This window comes from Chelonia mydas, chromosome 1 (genome assembly GCF_015237465.2).
Source record: "Chelonia mydas isolate rCheMyd1 chromosome 1, rCheMyd1.pri.v2, whole genome shotgun sequence".
Lineage (NCBI taxonomy): Eukaryota > Metazoa > Chordata > Testudines > Cheloniidae > Chelonia > Chelonia mydas.
Genome location: NC_057849.1, coordinates 219,317,552 through 219,340,693, shown reverse-complemented (window position 1 = coordinate 219,340,693; position 23,142 = coordinate 219,317,552). Strand labels below are relative to the sequence as shown.

At 43.8% G+C, this 23,142-nt stretch overlaps 1 protein-coding gene across 5 annotated transcripts in view; it reads left to right on the top strand.

Annotated features, from left to right (window-relative positions):
* Nucleotides 1-10,346: 10,346 nt before the first annotated feature.
* VWF (von Willebrand factor) overlaps nt 10,347-23,142 on the top strand; it is a 259,168-nt gene continuing 246,372 nt past the window's right edge. For 3 of the 5 annotated variants that reach the window (XM_037913656.2, XM_037913649.2, XM_043529527.1), the window contains exons 1-2: nt 10,347-10,461; nt 10,978-11,060. In XM_037913656.2, coding sequence (XP_037769584.1) covers nt 11,057-11,060 — 4 coding nt within the window. In that variant the 5' untranslated portion in view covers nt 10,347-10,461; nt 10,978-11,056. The remainder of the gene's footprint in view (nt 10,462-10,977; nt 11,061-23,142) is intronic. The other 2 variants (XM_043529637.1, XM_043529577.1) reach the window with 2 other exon arrangements.

Below are 23,142 nucleotides of genomic sequence, written 5' to 3'. Positions count from 1 at the left end.
GAGGAACCCCAAGATATTGAACCCAGCCCTTGTTGCTGCTGACTCCACCTGGCAGACGTTCACCACACAGGCTGGGGGTGGGGGGTGAGTCAGGTGACAAAATGAGAGGGTGGTGAAAATGGCAGAGCACAATACAGTTATTCATCACCCTGAATGAGCTTCTACAATCAGTTTAAAGGGAGGGAAGCATGAGGGGACAGAAAAACCAGTTGCAACTTCAGCTGTAATCTGCCTTGTACAGAATGTGAATTGCAAACCAGATAAGGATTCCTCCCTTCCCCATTGCAATATTGCTGCAATTTGTGGGCATAAGATTTGAGTGTAAAGTTATTTGACGATTTAAAATAAAATACTTCCCCCTCTGCTTTTAACTTCTGCTTCTTTGTCCATTAAGGTCCCAATTCTGCAAGTGCTGCAAAGTTCCTGTTAACTTCAATGAAAGTCTCTAAGCATCAAAGAACTAAACAAGCTGTACTAATATGTCCTGTTAGTACAGCCTGAATGTCAGTCCCTCTGCCTCTTGACATGACAGGGAGACCATTAAACCAGAGTTAAACCTTCATTGCATAGAGTCATGTATTCTACTGAAGGTTGCTAATTAATGAGTTATTAATGAGGTACATTCGTCAATCCTATCTCAATGTTTAAAAAACAGAACAAATGATTACACTGTATTTCACACCCAAAAGTAATTACTGTACTGTTGTCAAGGTTCCTTCCCCACTCTGAATTCTAGGGTACATATGTGGGGACCTGCATGAAAACCTCCTAAGCTTACTTTTACCAGCTTAGGTTAAAACTTCCCCAAGGTACGAACTATTTTACCTTTTGCCCTTGGACTTTCGCTGCCACCACCAAACGCCTAACCGGGTTTTTTAGTAGGAAAGAGCCGTTTGGAAACCTCTTTCCCCCCAAAATCCTCCCAAATCTTACCCCTTTTTTTCCTGGGGAAGGTTTGATAAAAATCCTTACCAATTTGCATAGGTGACCACAGACCCAAACCCTTGGATCTTAAGAACAATAAAAAAAAAATCAGTTTCTTAAAAGAAGAATTTTAATAGAAGAAAAAGTAAAAAAGAATCACCTCTGTAAAATCAGGATGGTAAATACCTTACAGCGTAATTAGATTCAAAACATAGAGAATCCCTCTACGCAAAACCTTAAGTTACAAAAAACATAAAAACAGGAATATCCATTCCATTCAGCACAGCTTATTTTCTCAGCCATTTAAAGAAATCATAATCTAATGCATATCTAGCTGTTTAGACTCAATTGAGAGTCATTGTTTCTATTTAGTTGTTACTAGAGCTGGATCCCTGATAAACAGGGGCTATGCCTTAGACCTGGTGTAGGGGCAGCAGTGAAATGAAAGATAGTGCAGAGGCTTACTAAGAACTTAGTAAGTAATCAATAGATTACTTACTAAGTTCTAAGACTCCATTCCTGTTCTGTCCCCAGCAAAAGCATCGCACAGACAGACCCAGACCCTTTGTTCCCCCCCCCAGTTTTGAAAGTATCTTGTCTCCTCATTGGTCATTGTGGTCAGGTGCCAGCGAGGTTATCCTAGCTTCTTAACCCTTTACAGGTGAAAGGGTTTTTCCTCTGGCCAGGAGGGATTTTAAAGGTGTTTACCCTTCCCTTTATATTTATGACAACTGTAAATAGAGAACTACAAAACAAACAGACCCAACCAGATGCTAGGGGAGGACAGCTGCACCTTTCTTTACAGCACATGGTTTTAGGAGAGCTGTGGATCCAAAAGCTATGAAAGTCTGTATGCAGTTCAGCACACCAACAAAGTATGATTCTCAAAGCTCTTTTATGTCTACCTACTGTTCTTCATCTACAGAAAGTGGCCATGGGACGGCATCACCATTACCCTGCAATTTGTATGGTCATTTACATTAGTGCAGAGTGAGTGTATCATATCACCAATGGTTGCATTTTACACCTATGTGGCATTGGTGTAAATAGCTACACAATTGTTAATCCAGCAGCAGTAAACCCACAGCAGTGCTACATAAAGAAGAAGTTCACCCTACTATCTGCTGGACACTATCATGATAGCAGCATTGCAACAGCCAGGCCCTGTCTTGCCATACCACTTGCCAGAGAAGGAAGCTTTTCAGGAAGGTCTCTATTGATAAAGTCAAGAAAGCTAGAGGGTAGGTAATACTGCTGGGCTACAGGTTTTAGTCTTGCTTAAGATAGGTTTTAATTTTTTTTCTTTTTCTTTATTTTAATTTCAGGTTATTTTATTCAGGGAAAGGGTCTTCTTAACTCCCTTACTCTCCAGCTGTGTCACGATACAGGGAGCTGGGGACAAGGTGGGGGCATGGTGAGGTGAGCCAAAGGGCATTAAGAATAGGAGGCAAGCAGCCGGTATGGTTGGGTCCTATCAAGATGCAACCTGACCTAAATAACTGTTTGAGCTAAGGAGTTAGCAAAGCATATTTGTGCAAGTGACCTGTTAATCTAGACTTGCTCACTCTACCCATGCTGAGGTGACTATTTCATGGTACACTTGTTATAAGAGTGGCGGAGGGCCATCAGTATGAACTCAGGAAGGGATGAGGAAATTTGGAGCAGGCATTACTTGTGGGAAAGAACAGTAAGACACAGACTTAGGATACATCTACACTTGGAGCTGGGAGTGTGACTCCCAGCTCGAGTAGACATACACTAGCTCTGACCAAGCTAGTGTGCTAAAAATAGTAGTGAAACCACAGTACCATGGACAGCAGCAAGTGGTGCCATCGTCTAGATCCCACAAGTACAAACATGCCCAGACCCAGTGGTCCATATTTGGAGCAGCTTGTCTGTGCCGCTGCTGTGGCCCTAGTAACATTTTGAGCATGCTAGCTTGATCAGAGCTTGAGTGAGTTGGTCTGCTCTAGCTGGAAATCATACCCCCAACTCCAGATGTAGACATAGCCTTGGTCAGTTTAGCTGGGGAATGTGAGGTGTAGCAGGACGGACACCACAACTGCTCTCAGGTTCACTCTCTCCCATGACTTGGCACCAGTTGCGTTACATTTAATGAGAGACCTGTTTTTGGAGTTCGACATCTTCATTTGAAATCAGATGCAAAAAAGTTATACACTGCCGCAACCTTCCCTCAGGTCATTGTACATCAAGTAACTGTGTGGAGAGACTCAGCCTAACACAGAGCCTGCTGGATCATTCCAGCCAGGTCTGTTATAATGGTATAAACTAAAGTGTGAATTGAAACCATTATAGTTACGCATGTATAACTCCTCATGTGGACACTCTTAGTCCTGCATAAGTGTCTTTTTTTTTTAAGCTTATGTTGCTTTGAAAGGGGTTTAAGCTAACCTGAAATGTGCCACTCTTATTCTAGACTAAGAGTATCCACATGGGCAGTTATAACAGTATAACTATAGCTGTTTAACTACACTGGTATAATTATACCTAAGTTATACACACAAAGTCAGGGGCTCATCCATTATCAGATCATAGTTGGGTATACTTTATTAGCCACTGACCTTGCACTGAACAAGAGTAGGTTGTCTGTCAACCAATGCCCTTTGCTTCTGTGATGACATTCCAGATGAAACTAGTGGGGCTGAATACATGGGTTATACCTACAGCTTACATTTGAAAAAAAGGTCTCTTCCTGCCTCATTTAGAACTGAGTGAATAATTGACTTTTTGGTTTGGTGGCCATAATGTTTTTAGTTTTTCTTGCCATAATGAAAAACACCAAACAAACAAACAAGCACACACAAACACAAACAAATAAAAAATAATTTGGAGTTTAATGAAACATTTCATTCAAAACAAAATGAAACATTCAGTTTATTTTTCAGGTGTTTTACTCCCCTCCCTTAAAAAAAAATTAACTAAACATCAAAATGAAATGTTGAAATGTTTCATTCAGAAAATGTTGAAGCAAAACATTTTGACTTTCAATTTTCCCCCTCATTTTTTTCATCTTTGATTTTTTGGCAAATATAGTATTTGAAGACTGTCACCCAGCTCAAGCCCTTTCTTCCTATGCTCAACCAAGCAGGGAGTGCAGAATCCAAGCCCCCCAAAACAGGCTCCCTCATGTATCTTTCATATGCCAAGCCTACAGAAGTGCCTGGCATTCTTCAGTGGCTGTCTAAGGGGCATTTTCTGTAATATATGAAGACCGTATATAGTCTGTGCAATTCCTTGTACACTCAGACTGGAGGCTTATATTAGAAAACATGACTTGGTGAGTTAAAGAAGTGGGAAGTATAAGAGCACAAAGATTGGAGTCTTTCTTCTTCTACTAATGGCCAAGTCCCTTGGATTTCACCTTGGGATGTCCTCTTCTGAGCTAATACTCATTTCATGAGTATAAATACTTTGGAGGCCAAATTGGTACCATCCATAACTGTAATACTACATTCATTTGCCCACAAATTATATCAATAGGTTTTGCTCATGGTTTATTATTTAGAAATAATAATATAATTAATACTCATTCCTTTCCATTGTGAAAACTAATTTTCATGGGTCAAGATTCACAGCAGCTCTGTGACTTTCTAATGTAAAACCCTTGGCCCAGATTTTCAGAGGTGACTAGTGATTTAGCATGTCCATCCTGAGACATCTTAAAAGGTCCTGATTTTCAAAAAGCTGGTATTCAGCACCTTCTGAGAATCAAAACCTTTTCAGGTGTCTCAAGCTGGATACCCACAGTTGAACCATCTTTGAAAATCATGGCCCTTCTCCGCTACCTGTAAAGGATACCTAATCCCAGAAGAGTGTCATGGCTTTACTAGTAGGCAATTTATTTATTTTCTGTACGGAAATGTTCAGATGTCGACAAGGAAAATATTTGATTAACCCCACCTATGTGAAAAACTAGTGGGGATCCTCTCTCCATCATAAATGTTTCATGAGACACCTCATGACAAGCCCACATTGCTCCTGACTGATGTTTCTAGTCTCCAAAATGTCTTTGGTAGCTTAGTGAAGCCTCAAAAGCCCAGGACTTCTAAGGCTATAAGATTTTTCTGTGGAGGCCTTGCCCTGTGTCCCAAACATTTGTTTTGGCTGAAGCCTGCCTGGTGACTGAGGGGGAGTATAGTAACCTCTTTCCCAGACAGCCAGAACCTGGATAGCATATATCTGAATGGACACAAGATAGGAACAAAGAGCTGGTGATCTGGCAGAACAATATCCCAAGTAGAGGGAAGGAGCACAGTGCTATTTAATTTTAACAATCAGGTATCTAAAAGCACACAAACTAGGAGGACCTCCCTACAGAAAAGAATTTATCTTATGTATCCAGGCCTGTGATGCCTTGTACAGATTTTGGTTGGGTAAAATTTGGTTATGTGGTTGTATTTGATTTGTATTAAGTCTGCTATTCATAAGCCAAAATTACTGAAATGCCATAAAATTTGCTGCATATATTTGTGTTCAGGCCCAGATACAGGCACAGCCATATTTGACTGGTATGCTCTTTAAAATCATGAGAAAACGCAGCTGTAATTGTTAGCTAATGAAAGGAGTAGGCTTGAATCTTGAGTCTTACATGTATCTGCATGCTTTTTAAAAGTCTTATTCCACCATTTGCACACAGGATTGTTGGCTTGGGATTGACCAGTGTCCGGGGTGACTCTGGGGTGACTCATTGCATAAGCTTGGTTAAGATGCTAGCTCAGGCTTGTATAAAGGGAGGTTGTTTTTGTTCCATCTTACACTCCACAATTGAGTTGGGGCCTGATTCTTAGATGTTCTGAGAACCTTGGGCTCCTAGGGCCTGATTACCTTGTGGCCCCTTTAACAAACCTCTGGCAGTGCAAGGGGGTCTTGAAGTGCAAATTTATGTCCATGCTAAGGTCCCTTCTGACAGAGCAATATAAAGTGGCCTTAGTGTAAATGAGAATAAGCTCCCTATTGAAGTCAATAGGAGTTGTGTGCACTCAGTATTCTTGTTTAAAAAACAGCCTTCGTATTTTGCAGCTTAAATATGGATTTAAGTGGTTAACTTTAGTCATTAAATTTTAATTTTTTGAGCAGGATCTTTATTCCATAATTAAATTAGTGGCCATAGAAACTCATCAAAATGGACCATGCTTCTATATTTTCTTATCAATTTGGTGTATGAATTTAGTATTCATGAAAGGTATTAGATATCCTCTAATTTATCCATAAAACAAATACAGTATGAGTAGTAGAAGCTTCTCCAACACCATACTTCAACCGAGACTGGGAGGGACCACCTACTTAGCCTTATTTACATTACAGGATTGTGCTGTTGTGACTGAACTGATGCAAGCTGCCACTGTGCCTACATTAGACATTGTGTTTTGGGTACATACAGTGCACTGCTTCCACGCAGTGCCCTGCCTGCAGGTGTAGCAGGGCCTGTGGAGTGTTACAGAGTTTAAGGCCAGAAGGGGCCACCAGATCATGTAGTCTGATAGGGTTGCCAACTGTCTAATCATACAAACCCAAACACCCTTGCCCCACTCCATGCCCCAAGGCCACGCCTCTGCCCTGTGCCTTTTCTGAGGCTCTGCCCCCACTCACTCCAGCCCCCTTCCCTCGGTCACTCGCTCTCCCCCACCTTCCCTCACTTTCACCAGGCTGGGGTAGGGGGTTGGAGTTCAGGAGGGGGTGCGGGCTTTGGGTTGGGGCCAAGGGGTTCGAAGTGTAGAGGGGGCTCTGGGGTTGGGGTGCAGGAGGGGATATGGGGTGTGGGCTCTGGGAGGGCGTTTGGGTATGGGAGGAGGCTCAGAGCTGGGGCAGGTGGTTGGGGTTCAGGACAGGATTCAGGGTGCAGGCTCTGGTGAGGAGGTGCTTACCTTGTCAGCTCCCAGAAGTGGCGTCATGTTCTGCAGTGGCTCCTAGGCTCAGGGGTGGCCAGGTGGCTCTGCGCGCTCCCTCCCGCCCACATGCACCACCCCCACAGCTCCCATTGGCTGCAGTTCCCCATTCCCAGCTAATGGGAGCTGCGGAGTAGGCGCTCGGGGCGGAGGCAGCGTAGAGAGACCTCCCTCAGCCCCCCTGCACCTAGGGGCTGCAGGGACATGCCGGCCACTTCCGGGAGCAGCGCAGAACCAGGGCAGGTAGGGAGCCTGCCTTATCCCTGCTGCACTGCCATACTTTTAGTGGCCTAAAATCTCCCGGATTGGCTTCAGTAGCCTCCGGAAGATTGAGCCCTCTTCCGGGAGATTCCTGGCCAAACCATGAAGGTTGGCAACCTTACCTGAACTCCACCATGAGCAAAACCCCTCACCAAGCCCAACAACCAGAATTAGACCAAAGTATTACAGCCCTCAGGAGCAGAGGCAACGCATGGAGGGGACATGCAGGGTTATGTGCAGGGCCGTCCTTACCCATACGCAAAGTTCGCAGCTGCGTAGGGCACCAGGAAATTTGGGGCACCACATTTCCTGGTGCCCTGTGCAGCTGCGTGCTGCTCCAGCCCCTGCCCTGCCTCTTCCCCATGCCCCCCCACCTCTGCCCCAGCTCCGCCTCTTCCCACCCCTGCTCTGCCCCAGCCCCGCCCCCACTCTACCCCTTCCCCAAAGCCCCTGCCCTGCTCCACCCCAGCCCCACCCTCACTCCCCTAAGAAGTGCAGCAGGGTCGGGCCTGCACTCACCACTGCACTCGGGCCTGCCCCAGCTGTGCCGCCGGTGAGTGCTGGGGGGTGGTTCCCCCCTACCCCTAAAGCCAGCCCTGCCCCACCCTGTGAAGGCCTGGGGCCAGCCCCACTCCCCACCCCTTGCAGAGGACTGGCTCCCCCGCCCCGGGGGCTGCGTAGGGCCCCAGAATAGCTAGGGACGGCCCTGGTCATGTCCCCCCCCAAGATTTGCTGCTTGGCTTGAACTGAGCATGCTCACATAGATTGACCGTGCTCATTAAGACTGCTGAAGCTGGCCACCCTCACTCTGTCCCCCGCCTTTCTCCACTTTCAGTAGGCATGGGTCGTCTACGCTCAGGAGACTAAGGCTATGTTTATACTATGTACCTTTTAGCGACACAGCTGTGCTGCTACAGCCGGGCCGCTAAAAGGTGTGCAGTGTAGCTGCTCTTTGTCGGTAGAAGAGAGCTCTCCCACCGACAAAAAACTTCCACCCACAATGAACGGCGGTAGCTTTGTCGGCGGGAGAGCTCTCTCACTGACAAAGCGTTGTTCACACCGGTGCTTTTCATCGGTAAAATTTTTGCCGTTCGGGGCATGTGTGTTTTTTTCACACCACTGAATGACAAAAGTTTTACCAACAAAAGTCCAGTGTAGACAAAGCCTAAACACTTATCCCACAATTCCTGGTTAGCTCTCTGTAGAAGGTGCATAATTTCTGTGATAAATAATGTCTACTTACACTTGTTTACATTTTAATTAGTTCCCCAAATGCTGTGGATGGTTCTGTCCTGCCCAAGGAGCACACATATGCCTTGAGTGGTAGGGCTATGCTTTTCTGCATCCTCCCCCTCATGCTGCAGTTTTGTGATAGCAAACTGTCAGCTTTTTTCTTAAGCCATGGCTGGACTGATTGTGAATCTGGAGGTGTGGCATCGCTTATGTCATTCATTACCACTTTGAAGTAGTTGTACTTGAGGAGGTAAGGGACTGGTGTTTTATTACTGTTCCTTTTACTATTTAATATGTTTCTGCTTACTTGTTTTCTTTTGTGTCCTCCAAACCAATGTCCACATTCATAAATGCTGCCACCCCACCCCCTCACTTGCCTCCCACCTAAGCATCATCATCCCCACTAAACTCTTTCATTGACCTCCCTCTCTCTTCCAGTAAAACAATTAGCACTGTGGTCCAGCAAGAGAGCTGCTAGCTGGTTTTCTGGAGACAAGAAGACCTGGCTGCTTAGTTGACTCCCAGCGCCCTGGCTCCAACTCCTTCACTACTCCCTGGCTATAACTCCTTCAGAGCTGACTACTTTCTTCTCCAGGAAAAGGATTAACATCTCAGACTTCTGTGCTCCCTACCTTGACCGCTCCTACTGAGCCTGAGTGGCTAGTTCTTTTCCTGGAGGGGCAGAAGCGGCAGAGATTGACAAGCCTATGCGGCAGCAACCAGGACGATCCTTGCACAGGACATATGTTCAAAACCCAGCACTATCATGGGACATATTGGAGCAGTCGGCTGGTACACAACATCCAAGGCGCACCAGATACTACAGCTCAGGAGAAGTGGAATGCATTCTACAAGTCTGAAAGAGTTGAGCATGCAACTGTCTTCTCTGGTATGGATTTTCATGGACTCTAATTGGAAGGCAAGTTACCAAAGGATAATATAAGAAGTGAGGCATTTGGGGCCTGATTTTCATAAAAGCTCACCTCCCTTGTGGGCACCTAAATAAGGGCTCAATTTTTCAAAAGCGCTCAGCACCCAGCAACTCCTACTGTCATACGTATGGACAGATATTCAGAAGAATCCAGCACCCATGATTTGTGGGTACCCAGACTAAGACACCTTACAGGGCCTGAACACCTACAGTTCCAAGTCAATGAGATCTGAGGGTACTCAATAGGGTCCCAACTCTGCAAAGATTTACACAAGTGCTTAACTTTATTGTGACTGAGTATCCCACTGATGTCAATGGAAATCCCAGTCCCACTGTGGAAATCCCCAAAAAGTCCTTTGTGGAAACAACTTGATATTCCTGATATTTCTTAGGTTAAAAAGACCAAAAATGAACAAAAAAAAAGACTATTTTTTATTTCCAGATCATCCAAGCCTTTAACAAAGCAAGAGGATTAGGTAAGTGTGATGAAAGGGTGGGAAAGAGCTATTGTATACTTATTTCCCTAGATACTATATCTGGGTGAGGAAAATAGTGTCACTGTTCTGAGATAAACAGAGCGACCTTTTCATGTTAAAGAAAATATTTGCATTTGTCAGGCAATAAAGCTGTTTCTTTTCTACTACATCCTGTAGCGTGAAGGTTTTTCAGACTTAACTAACTATTGGAAGTTACCACCTTTCTGTGCCTGAGGCTTTCAGTTGCCAGCCTGTGCTTCTCTGAGGGTTTCCAGTATTATTTTTCAAAGGCCTCCCCTGTGGAGATGTCATATCACTTGCTCATTACTGCTGATGCAGGTTTGGCTCTGCTGATTTGGGTCCTCATACATGTCTAAGGCATTGTCTACACCAAAAATTGTACTATTTTAGCTATACTGGTACAGTTAAAGCAACACAGCCACTATAATAAGGTAATCTGCCCTTTGTAAGGGCTAGGGGGATCTGGAGCTAGTCAGCTCTACTCTGAGGCAGAGAGCCTTTAGTAACAGGTGTTTGGGTGTGATAGAGGGAAAGATCAGAACCAGCTGGGAAGGAGTCAGATGATTGCCTGATGAACACCTGATTCCTATAATGGCTTAATGCGCTCAGTTTGAGGAGAGCTGTAAGGAACTCCCCAAGGGGAAGGGAGTATTTTCAGCCAGCTGGTCTGCAGGATTAGTGAAGAGCTGCTAGGAAGAGGAAAACTCTGGTAAGAAAGCCCCAGTGGCAGGGGAAAGATAGTTGCTGGATTTATGTGGAACTATTTTATTTGGGATTTGATAGTGATTGTTGGTGCAACTAGTAAATGATTCCTTGAGGAAAAGGCCCAAACAGACTCTGTGTGTGGGGTTTAGTCCTACCTGGGCTGGGGAGGCAGGCTAGCAGCCTACCACTCTCTTCCCTCCCCCCCACCCCCAGTGCCTTGTTGATGCAGTTATATCTGTGTAAAGATGCTTGTACCAGTATAGCTTATTCTGTAAATGTAGGGGCAGAAGATATACAGGTATAAGACACCTTTTATATAGGTACAACTATGTCAGCACTAGGGGTTATATCCAATTTTAACTCCCTTTTAGTTTTTAAAACATCCAACTGAAACAGTTTCTCAATGTGTACAGTAGGCCTCAGTTTGCACTACTCGTTGTGGGACTTAATCTGGGCCCTTGCTGTACAGGCCTCTATAGACTTGTAGCTATCACAGAAGCGGTCTTCCTTCTTTCTGCAGATCTATCAAGTTGTTATCAAAGCAAGAAGTGTTATGATGCCTGTCTTGGAGTTCATGTAAATGGTAGTGAAAGCTACCCATGGGTAAGATGTAACTTACAGGTTGAGTGGGTGGCTGGGCCGGGTTATAGTAAGAAAAGTAACATTTAAGAAAGCCTAAGAATTAAGATTTGGGGCATTTAATAACACAGAGTTAAAGTTGCCCAGTGGTGCCTAGTGACCTTCTGGAATGTGAAGAAGAGCTAAATGTAAATCTCTGAAAACAAAATTAAAGTATCTTCCATTCCCACAACACAGCCTTAACTCTATCTTGTCTGAGTGATGCCCTACAGTGACAATAACACAAATGCTAGTACTCTATGCTACAGAGCACATGAGCACTGTAGATTTGTAGAACACATTGACATTCTTTGGTGCAGCAAAACTTGGATTTAGGTTAGCTGTCGTAAACCAGAGATGTCTTCACCCCAACACTCAACCTATTGTACGCAAGCCACCAAAAACTTGCAAAATGTTAATCCTGCTTGCCCTGAGGATTCGTAAGGAGATACTGCCTTCATTTACCCCTCATGAAGTCTTGGCGATCACTGTCATGTATACTCAAATACCCAGGACAAGAAGACCACTTTGTTCACCTTTATAGTTTGGGTCAGTAGAACTCAGTGCTGAAATAAGGCATACTTGATCCTTGAAGGTACATATATACCTCTCCTCATATTGCAGGGTATGTCTACACTGAAGTTAAATGCTCATGGCTGACCCATGTAGGCTGACTTAGGTTGTGGGGCAGTAAAGTTGTGTTTGAGCTCGGGCTGGAGCCTGGACTCAGGGTCTCTCCCTGGTTGCACAGTGTCAGAGACAAGCTCCAGCCTGAGCCTGAATGTCTACACCACAGTTTTACAGCCCTGAGTCAGTTGACACAGGCCAGCCACGGGTGTTTAATTGCAGTGTAGACATACCCACTGGGACAGCTCTGCCAACCTGCTTCAGCTAATCCCGCCACCATTCAATACAGCTACACTGAACACAGTGAAGGCAGCTGGAATCTATGCAGATAAATGATGGAATTCAAACACAAATAATAGAACATTCTCATAGAGCTTCATCATATCTGCTTTATTATATAGTCATATATTTTAACGTCCAAAGGGACCATTATATCATTTGGTCTGAACTCCTGTGTAACACAAGCCATCAACAGACTTTAACCCTATTAATCCTTTATTGGGCCTACTAATTTTGTTTTTCTAAAGTATATCTTCCAGAAAGGCATCTAGTCTAGATCTCAGGACTTCAAGAGACAGCGAATCCACCACTTGCCTTGGAAACTGAGCAACTGGGAATGGTTCAGAGGTTATTGCCAGCTCCAGGGGTGCAGCATTAAGATTGCATTGTGAGGGTGGCATGTACCTTAATTTAGTATTCCTGGACTTCAGAGACTCAAAGTTAGCCACTCTGCATTTTGGAAGAGCCCAGGGTATCCCTGGGTAACATTAACTCTGAGTTAATTAAGTTTTGGTGCATTTAATCTTCTTCTTTCTTAAATTATTTCTTGGCATCTCCATTTTCCACAACCCAGCTCTCCCCTTCACTGCCTCTGGCTCTTTGGCAGTGGTTACCCTACTCATAGAAGGTTATGGCTGCATGTTCATCCATTCTCTGCTCATTCATCATCTCAACTTCCATTTCTTTGCTTGTCCAGCACTGCTCAGTTCTCCCTCTTCCCCATGGAAAGGTGGGCTTTGCCGTAGGGGATATAAGTATGAGGGACTTTTAAGGGACAATGTTGAAGCTCCCCAACATCCCCTACTGCAGTGCCCTATCAGAGATAAATGCCGAGGATGTTATCAGCTTGGGGAGGATCAGAGCGATTGTTTGAACCTGAGGTGTATGCATGCCGGGGGAAAAAAATAGAAAATTTTGTGAACAGCTGACTTTCTTGGGAACCTCCTGATCAAATGATTCCCAAATTTGCCTCACAACACCACCCTGCACCCCTATGAGACACAGTAAATTTCAAGGTAGTCTGAGCCAGCATGTTGACTTTTGAGCATTTTGAGTCTTTCAGATTCTTAGTCTCTTAATCACAAGCAACCCTCACCATTAACTATAGCAGAGCTGGTGCCCTACTCTAATAAAGCAGCCTCCAGTTACTTTTCCTTGTTAAATCCTCTTTTTCCTTCTTTCCCCCTCAGTTGTAAGACTTTATCTAGATTAGGATTGAAAGGTGTGTGGTTGAAAAGCCTAGTGTAGACAAAGCAGCGTATGTTTTAACACACGCTAAAGCAGTCTGAACTTGGCCAATTCAGCATATGCTAGAGTGCAATTGCTTTGTACTTGCTAAAGTTTTAGAAGGTGTTGCTCATATTGTGCTAGTGCCGCAGAGCCACAATAATAACCAGGACTCCACTGTGCTAGGTACTGTACAAACGGAACAAAACGATTGTCCCTGCCTCAAAGAGCTTTCAATCTAAATATAAGGCAAGACCCAACAGGTGGATACAGAGAGATAGGATAAGCACAAGGAGATAATATTGGTAAGCCTGCTAGGCAGAAGTCTTAGCACATGAGCAACTTAGGGAATCTTTCCCTGCAGAATTGTAATTCTTTGCTGTCCCTTAATCTGAGCCATGGCACCAGCTTCTCTAGGCCCATGGGAAGTTGGAACTAGGAAATAGTAATTGGAGGACTGTGTGGAACCAGGATCTAAATAGCCAATGGGGTAGCATCAGAAGGAATCATTGTGGATGGCCTTTCATTATTTTGATGAAACCTTCTGAAGTACTGAGAAAAATGAAATCAGGTATATTTATTGAGACATGCCCTCTGGAGTAAGAATGCTTCCACTCCTGCTGCAGTCCTGCATGGGAATCTAGCCTCTCAGATGTTCATAGATGACAGAGAGGAACCCTTCCTTGATCATTTCCTTTTGGATAGGACATCTTCTGCCATATTCTCTGCCTCCAAAGGGAGTACTTTCTGTTCTGGCACAAATTCTAGATTCTTATGGCATATTAACCATTTGGGCCTGGTTAGCTCCCAGCTTGGCTAGGTAGGCAGTAACAATACAGTTGTCTAACAGGCACCGTAAATGCGGGCCCTGGGTTATCACTAGAATTGGTCAGAAATGTTCTGACAATGTTTTTCCATCAAAAAATTCCAGCGTATCAAAATGGAAATGTTCCATGGCTCCTGGTGGGCTGTCATAGAGCCTGGACTTCCAGGCTGCCAGGGAGGTAGGGACTGGAATTTTTCCAAATATTCCATATCAGTTTTTCCAAAATGGAATTATTTGAAAATTTCCATCCTGGAGAAATCATGCATTTCCAACTCTGACCTTCAGGAGAGAAATTCCAGTTCCTTCCCACCTCTAGTTATCAGTAACTTGCTGAGAGCTTTTCAGACTGAAAGCGAACTCTAGTTTTCTCATATGTAATGGAGATTCCAAAAGTGACTAATTTAAACAGTGTTGCTCTCCTGAGACCTTGTCCACACTGTGGGCTCTACAGTGGCACACATGCTGCTGTGTGGTGTAGAAGCTTCCTACCATGAAAGAAAGAATTTTTCCATCACTATAATTAATTTTTCCTCTGCGAATGGTGCTAGCTAGCTCTGTGTAAGAACTATTCCACCAACCTTGCTGCTTCTACAGTAGGTGTTAGGTTGGCATAGCTATGGTGTTCCGGGGTGTAAATTTGCAGCTATATTGATCTAACTTTTAAGTTTGTAGACCTGGCCTAAGCTGCAGTGTATTGGACAATTATTATAGAAGACTATATAGTACTTCTTGTAAGGGAAGTGGTTACCCTATATTAAGATCATGTGACATTGTTGCCTAATGGATAGAGAAATCGTCCTCTTTGCAAGTACCTCGTGCAGTAATAACTCTTAGTAATTCATAGTAACTTATATTAGTTAAAAAGAAGCAATTCACTTACTCTTCTTAAAATATTTAGTTGGTTTAATGAAAGTATTTAGCAACTTATGGCTATTTAGTTTATTGGCGAAGTGAGGTCTTACACTCAATTTGACAACTTTGTTGGTCTACAACGCAATAACTTTTGAATGCCATATCTGATCAGGGATCCCTTGAATCTGGTTAGCTGGCAGTTTCAAGCACCTCAATAATTTGTCTGTAGATTGACTAACTGGTTGACTGCAACCATTAATACGTTCTAGCATAACAATACCTCCCATCTCAGCTCTGCTGATCCTCCCAATACAGTTTTAAAATGTTGACACTAGAGAGAGACAACATTTTTCAGTGAATTAACTGAAAAATGCATTTTGGGGGGCATCAAAACCATTTGTGAATTTGCAAATAGTTGGGGGAAAAAAAGGGATTCCCCCCCCCCCCCCCCGCCCCGAAAAAGTCAAAAGGGTTCATCCTAAACATCTTGAAATGAAATGTTAGGAGTGTTCACTTCTCAGTGACATTTCATGTTGATATATTTATTTAGCTATGTTTTTACAAAAAAGCAAAAAAAACCTAAAATGAAATGAAAATCCCATTTTTTCTTTCCATTGTTTTGTTTAGGATCTTTCTTGATTTGAATCAACTTGCTTGTTCTGCTGAACCTGCTCCATCCCCCACAAAAAAATCAGTTTGGGTTTGAAATGAACTAAATTTTGGTGACTTCTTGGGTAGGCCCCCCAAACTGAAAAATCTGTGATTTGCTCAGCTCTATTTGATGCCCTGAATAATTTATCTCCCGCACAGAATGGAAAAAAGAATGGGGTGTCCGGGGGGGAGGAGGAAGGGAGCAGGGCAGGGTGAGCACACAGAGTGCCCTGACATTGAAGGGAGAATGGGAGACAAAACTGTGGGAAGAGGGGGGGATATGAAGGAAACAGTTCCTGGTATGCAGCAGAGAAGGAGTGGGGGACGGGAGCGTATTGAACCCTTGTCATGGTGGGAAATGGGGGCACACAGAGCCCCCTAATGTGGGAGGAAGAAAGGAGGGCTCTCCCCCGAAAGATGGGATGGGAGAAGTTACAGGCAGTCCCTGAAATATAAGGGGGTGGGAGGGTGGCACATGGGGAGCTTGTGGTGGCGGAAGGAATAGAGAGATGCAAAGAGCCCCTCGTGCTCCTTGTTTAAACAGTAATGTATTTGCTGAGTTGTTACTAAGGCCAGGTCTACACAGCAGACCTATATTGGTATAACTACATCACTCAGGGGTGTGAAAAATCTACACCCCCGAGCAACATAGTTATACCGACCCCGCTCCCCCCAGTGCTATGTCAAATGGAGAGCTTCTCCCATCACCATAGCTACTGCCTCTCGGGGAGGTGGACTAACTACACCGATGGGGGAAACTCTCCCATCAGCATAGTAACATTTTCACTAAAGAGCTACCGTGGCGCAGCTGTAGCGCTGTGTATGAAGACAAGCCCTATGTAATCTTGATATGGAGTTAAATGATTTAAGGTTCTTAGGCCCATGTAAATTGTTCCTTCCAGCCCAGAATTTATATAGTAATTGTCTCAATAATTTTCAAAATATAGTCCCACCCATATTCCTACTCCAACTGCCTAGACATGCCAGAATCCGCTGCCATGGTACATCTCTCAAGTCTGATCTACATGCAGTTTTTGTACCCACTGAACTATTTGAGTTAGGACTGTGACTGCTAAAAAACCAAAATAGTTAGTCACTACAGTCCCTAGTGTGGATGTGGTTAGTAGTTTACTGAATTTAGAGGAATAAACTATACTGACATAGGCACCTTTCTACCAGTATTGCTGCATCTGTGTTAGGGGGCTGGACTGCCGAAATTATATTGTCTTAAATAAAACCAGTATAGACCAATCCGGGCTCAGTGCTACAAAAATACTATTAACCCTTTTGAGCCAAGTTCCTAGTCAAAGTTTGGGGCCATGTGGGGGTTCCTGTTAGGAGTAGAAATTGGCAGTCGTCAGGAGTTCCTTTGCAAAGAATTGTTATGAAGAATATGCAAAGTCCCATGTCTCTGAATGCATAAGGAATCAAGTAGCAGGAAACAGCTTCTTTTGCTCACAGCCCCAAGAGCACACGTTTCAGCCTGCACTGCTGGCCCAAAAAACTCTCCCAGGTTTCTTTGAGGGTCAGTTACTGTGCTCTCAGCTGCTCCTTTCAGGATGTCTGTCTTGTCAGTTTCTTTGTGTTTTGCCGCCCTCCTCCTCCTCTTCTTTCCCCCCCACCCCAATCTACCCAAAACAACATTCAGCAAAAGCTTCTGGGTGGATTCACACACTCCATTTGTCTTAAGTGGGGTTTATGCTTACAGTTAGGTTAATTGAAGGGTGAGTTCATTCCAATCGGTTTCAATCCCATAACAAGATTTCACCTAGCTCATAATTCAAATTAATAGTAATAAAAACTGCATGTAGACAAGTCCCTAGATGTGCTGAGCATCTTGTTGCATTAGGACATTCCTTGGCAGAGCCATTGGTACATTTCAGTGAGTCATTGGGACCCCTCTGTGCTGTCAGAGTTCATGGTGCTGGAAAATGCATCAAGATTGTGTCAAGGAAGAGTTCACTTCCTCAGAGCACTAGTACCTTCCTAAGGCCTGGTCTACACTAGAAAATTAGGTCCATTTAATAACTACTTTGGCCAGGGGTGTGGGGGGAGAAAAACCACACCCCTGAACAGCTTTAAGACAACCTAAGTCCCTGTGTTGACAATGCTATGTTGATGGAAGAATTCTCTTGTGGAGGTGGATTATCTATGCCGGGAGTGGCCAAACTGTGGCTCATGACCCATATACGGCTCTTTTACCATTAAAGTGTGGCTTGCAGAGCCCCCCACAATCTCCCCCATTCTCCACCTACCAGACTGCTGGGGGGAGCTCAGGACCTCTGCCGTGCATCAAGGTGATGGCATAAGGAGCTTCTGCCTAGTGGGGAGAGTGGTCTCAGGGCTTCTGCCCCCAAGCCCTGGCAGGCCCTTCCCCCGAGGCTGAGCCCCAGCAGGTGAGCCCGGCTCTTGAATTTCTGAAGATTGTCACATGCTGCTTAGTTAGTTTGACCACCCCTGATCTATGCTGATGGAGAACCCTTGTTGTTGGTGTAGGTAGTATCTACGCTGAAGTGCTACAGTGGTGCTGCTGTGCCACTAAGTTGTGAAATATTTACTTATCAGGCTTGATTGTGATATTGCTAGATCATACATTCAGTTACGAGGGTTAGGCTGACAGTCAAACACAAACACCTTTCTTTTCCTTTTGGTTGTTTTTTTTTAAAAAAAAGATTCTCATTAGATTAATCTGAAAGGTCAAAAAGTTAAACACACAAATTGGGAAATTTATAGTAAAGTGTTCCATAGCAGTGTTAACATGGTCATATTGCAGTTATGTATCAGGACACTCATTTGACAGCAAAGTTGCACTATATCAAAGCTCAGAAGAATGTCTAATTTTAGCTTTTAAACTTCAGCACTTTTCTTGTAGTTCATTCAAAAAAATCTAGAGCCAGATTTTTTTTTCCCTTTTCCCCAAAGAATATTGTTTCACCTTTGCATAAATCAAAATTTGCTTAAGGAATCTTATTTGAATATATACACATTTAAAATCACCTTTGAGCAAAAACCAAGTATAGAAAATTTCAGACTAAACAGTATTTTGCATAGGTATAAGCATGAGAAGACCGGAATTACAATTGAATCTGTTTTGTAATTCAACTATGGTGGACATAACCTTTGGACACTAACACTGCTTATGTGTACTGTGGTTAACATTTGATGTGAGATACTTAACTTCTAGGCGACATCTACACAGCAAAAACCCCAAATCCAGCAGCAGTGAGTCTTAGTGCCTGTCTCAACTGACCTGGGTGTGCGTGCTACAGGGCTCAAAATAGCAGTGTATATGTTCCTGGCTTGCTGGGTTTCAGAGTCTAGGCTTCGGCCCAAGTGGGAAGGTCTACACTACTTTCTTTAGCCCCATAGTGTGAGCCTGAGTCAGTTGACCTGGAATCTGAGACTCGCTGCTCCAGGTGGGTGGGTTGGTTTTGCTTTTGCTGTGTAGATGTGCCCTAAATATCCTGATTTTTGAGGTATTTAAAGTCCATATTTGGTGTTACATTAGTTTAGAGTGAGACCATGATTTTCAAAAATGACTAATGAGTTGGTTGCGTCTCCTTTTGGGTGCCCAATTTGAGACTCCTTAAAGGGGCCTGATTACAGAGGGCAGATGGTCAGCACTTTCTGGAAATTGGGCTCCTTTAAAGTCTCAAGTTGGGAATCCAAAATTGCTAGTCACCTTTGAAAATCTTGGCTACTTTTTTGCATTGAATGATGGATTAGTTTGTATGTGTTTATATTCTATAGCTATCTTATATTATCCTTGAAACTTTCTGGAGTCATAATGATGGCTTAAAGGAATACAAGAGTATTAGCCTAGTAGCTGTTTGTATGAACCTGATGTATTTTCACAAGATGTTACCACTAGCAGTGAGGTTACTGAGCCTGTGCTGAAAAAGCAAAACAGAAGGAAAAATGAAAAAGGGTGTGTGTGTGAGTGAGAGAGAGACTCCATTACTGGATAGATCATCATGTGCTTGTTCGAAATACATGACATTTACAAGCACAAATAGATGTATGACACAAAGCATGTTACCAGCACTTCGAAGACTTCAGAGTTATTTCTAAGCTGTGTGAATGGGAACATCATTATTGTGTCAGGCCATTATCAAATAAGCAAGGTATGGTAAACTGTATTTCATTTAATACTAAAAATATACTTATTTGGAAATGTGGCCTGAATCAAAAATCCAGATCCAAATAGCTGTACTTCGGGGGGTTATTCAAAAGCCAAACCTGGATCCAAATGTGAAATTTGCAAAGTGCCCCATCCAGATCCAGCCCCCAAAGATTGGGAGTGTGTTTTCTGGTGGTTTTTGTTTTTGTTAAGATACTGTATCCAAATATTATTTGGTTTTTAAATGCTGTATCCAGTCTGAACCTGAGAGGAGTTTGAAATCCGAAGCTGACCTTGGAGTCAAATTTCACAAATTTTGGGCCCAGTGGTCTGAAAAAAACCCGCCCTTGCATCTGAACATCAGCATTGCCAACTCATCCTTTTAGCATGAGACTTCAGAGAATATTTGGTGTTTTTTCTTTTAAGTCCCGGTTTCTGGAATCAGGTGATTATCTGAGAATCTCGGATATCATTTTTCTTAAAAGTAAGTTTCTGCCCATCATGGATGTGAAGGAAAGCTTGAGAATGCGAATCCTAAAGGTTGAAAAAACATAAGGCAAAGAAAAAGAACCCTAACCTTATCTGTAGAATCTCATACCTTTAAATTCAATGTCATGATTTCAAGCGTAGTTTTGCAATCTGAACCTGTTGCTGTACTTGTTTAAGATATTGCAGAAAAAAGAACAAAAAATGCTTGTGAAGAAAGATTTGATGACGGCATAATGGTGTCGATTGTTCTCTGTGACCAGCAAATGTTTCTGGGACTTAATTGTCTTCCACAATGAGTAACATGCTCTGTCTTGTACTAGGATAAATCGGCATTTCAGAACAAGAAACACGTGATTTCTGCTGGGGAGTCTGTTTATTTATAAAAAGAAAAGGAGTACTTGTGGCACCTTAGAGACTAACCAATTTATTTGAGCATAAGCTTTCGTGAGCTACAGCTCACTTCATTGGATGCATTCAGTGGAAAATACAGTGGGGAGATTTATATACACACAACATGAAAAAATGGGTGTTATCATGCACACTGTAAGGAGAGTGATCACTTAAGATGAGCTATTACCAGCAGGAGAGCAGAGCGGGCGGGGGGAGAGAAAACCTTTTGTAGTGATAATCAAGGTGGGCCATTTCCAGCAGTTAACAAGAACGTCTGAGGAACAGTGGGGGGTGGGGGGGGGAATAGTTTTACTTTGTGTAATGACCCATCCACTCCCAGTTTCTATTCGGGCCTAAGTTAAATTGTATCCAGTTTGCAAATTAATTCAAATTCAGCAGTCTGTCGTTGGAGTCTCTCTTTTTGAAGTCTTTTTGTTGTAATATTGCGACTTTTAGGTCTGTAATTGAGTGACCAGAGAGATTGAAGTGTTCTCCGACTGGTTTATGAATGTTATAATTCTTGACATCTGATTTGTGTCCATTTATTCTTTTATGTAGAGACTGTCCAGTTTGACCAATGTACATGGCAGAGGGGCATTGCTGGCACATGATGGCATATATCACATTGGTAGATGTGCAGGTGAACGAGCCTTTGAGGGCCTAATCACATGTGGCTGATGTGATTAGGCCCTATGATGGTGTCCCCTGAATAGATATGTGGACACAGTTGGCAACAGGCTTTGTTGCAAGGATAGGTTCCTAGGTTAGTGGTTCTGTTGTGTGGTGTGTGGTTGCTGGTGAGTATTTGCTTCAGGTTGGGGGGCTGTCTGTAGGCAAGGACTGGCCTGTCTCCCAAGATTTGTGAGAGTGATGGGTCGTCCTTCAGGATAGGTTGTAGATCCTTGATGATGCGTTGGAGAGGTTTTAGTTGGGGGCTGAAAGTGATGGCTAGTGGCGTTCTGTTGTCTTCTTTGTTGGGCCTGTCCTGTAGTAGGTGACTTCTGGGTACTCTTCTGGCTCTGTCAATTTGTTTCTTCACTTCAGCAGGTGGGTACTGTAGTTGTAAGAATGCTTGATAGAGATCTTGTAGGTGTTTGTCTCTGTCTGAGGGTTGGAGCAAATGCAGTTGTATGAGCTTGGCTGTAGACGATGGATCGTGTGGTGTGGTCTGGGTGAAAGCTGGAGGCATGTAGGTAGGAATAGCAGTCAGTAGGTTTCCGGTACAGGGTGGTGTTTATGTGACCATCGCTTATTAGCACTGTAGTGTCCAGGAAGTGGATCTCTTGTGTGGACTGGTCCAGGCTGAGGTTGATGGTGGGATGGAAATTGTTGAAATCATGGTGGAATTCCTCCAGGGCTTCTTTTGCATGGGTCCAGATGATGATGTCATTAATATAGCACAAATAGAGTAGGGGCATTAGTGGACGAGAGCTGAGGAAGCGTTGTTCTAAGTCAGCCATAAAAATGTTGGCATACTGTGGGGCCATGTGGGTACCCGTAGCAGTGCCGCTGATTTGAAGGTATACTTTGTCCCCAAATGTGAAATAGTTATGGGTGAGGACAAAGTCACAAAGTTCAGCCACCAGGTTTGCCATGACATTATTGGGGATACTGTTCCTGACAGCTTGTAGTCCATCTTTGTGTGGAATGTTGGTGTAGAGGGCTTCTACATCCATAGTGGCCAGGATGGTGTTTTCAGGAAGATCACCGGTGGATTGTAGTTTCCTCAGGAAGTCAGTGGTGTCTCGAAGATAGCTGGGAGTGCTGGTAGCGTAGGGCCTGAGGAGGGAGTCTACATAACCAGACAATCCTCCTGTCAGGGTGCCAATGCCTGAGATGATGGGGCGCCCAGGATTTCCAGCTTTATGGATCTTGGGTAGCAGCATACCCCAGGTCGGTGTTCCAGGGGTGGGTCTGTGCGGATTTGTTCTTGTGCTTTTTCAGGGAGTTTCTTGAGCAAATGGTGTAGTTTCTTTTGGTAACCCTCAGTGGGATCAGAGGGTAATGGCTTGTAGAAAGTGGTGTTGGAGAGCTACCTAGCAGCCTCTTGTTGTCATCATGACTAGGTTGGAATATGAACAGCACCTCCTTTGTCAGCCTTTTTGATTATGATGTCAGAGTTGTTTCTGAGGCTGTGGATGGCATTGTGTTCTGCACAGCTGAGGTTATGGGGCAAGTGATGCTGCTTTTCCACAATTTCAGCCCGTGCACATCAGCGGAAGCACTCTATGTAGAAGTCCAGTCTGTTTCGACCTTCAGGAGGAGTCCACCTAGAATCCTCCTTTTTGTGGTGTTGGTAGGAAGGTCTCTGTGGATTAGTATGTTGTTCAGAGGTGTGTTGGAAATATTCCTTGAGTTGGAGACGTTGAAAATAGGATTCTAGGTCACCACAGAACTGTATCATGTTTGTGGGGGTGGAGGGGCAGAAGGAGAGGCCCCGAGATAGGACAGATTCTTCTGCTGGGCTAACAGTATAGTTGGATAGATTAACAATATTGCTGGGTGGGTTAAGGGAACCATTGCTGTGGCCTCTTGTGCCATGTAGTAGAACACTTCAATCTCTCTGGTCACTCGACTACAGACCTAAAAGTCGCAATATTACAACA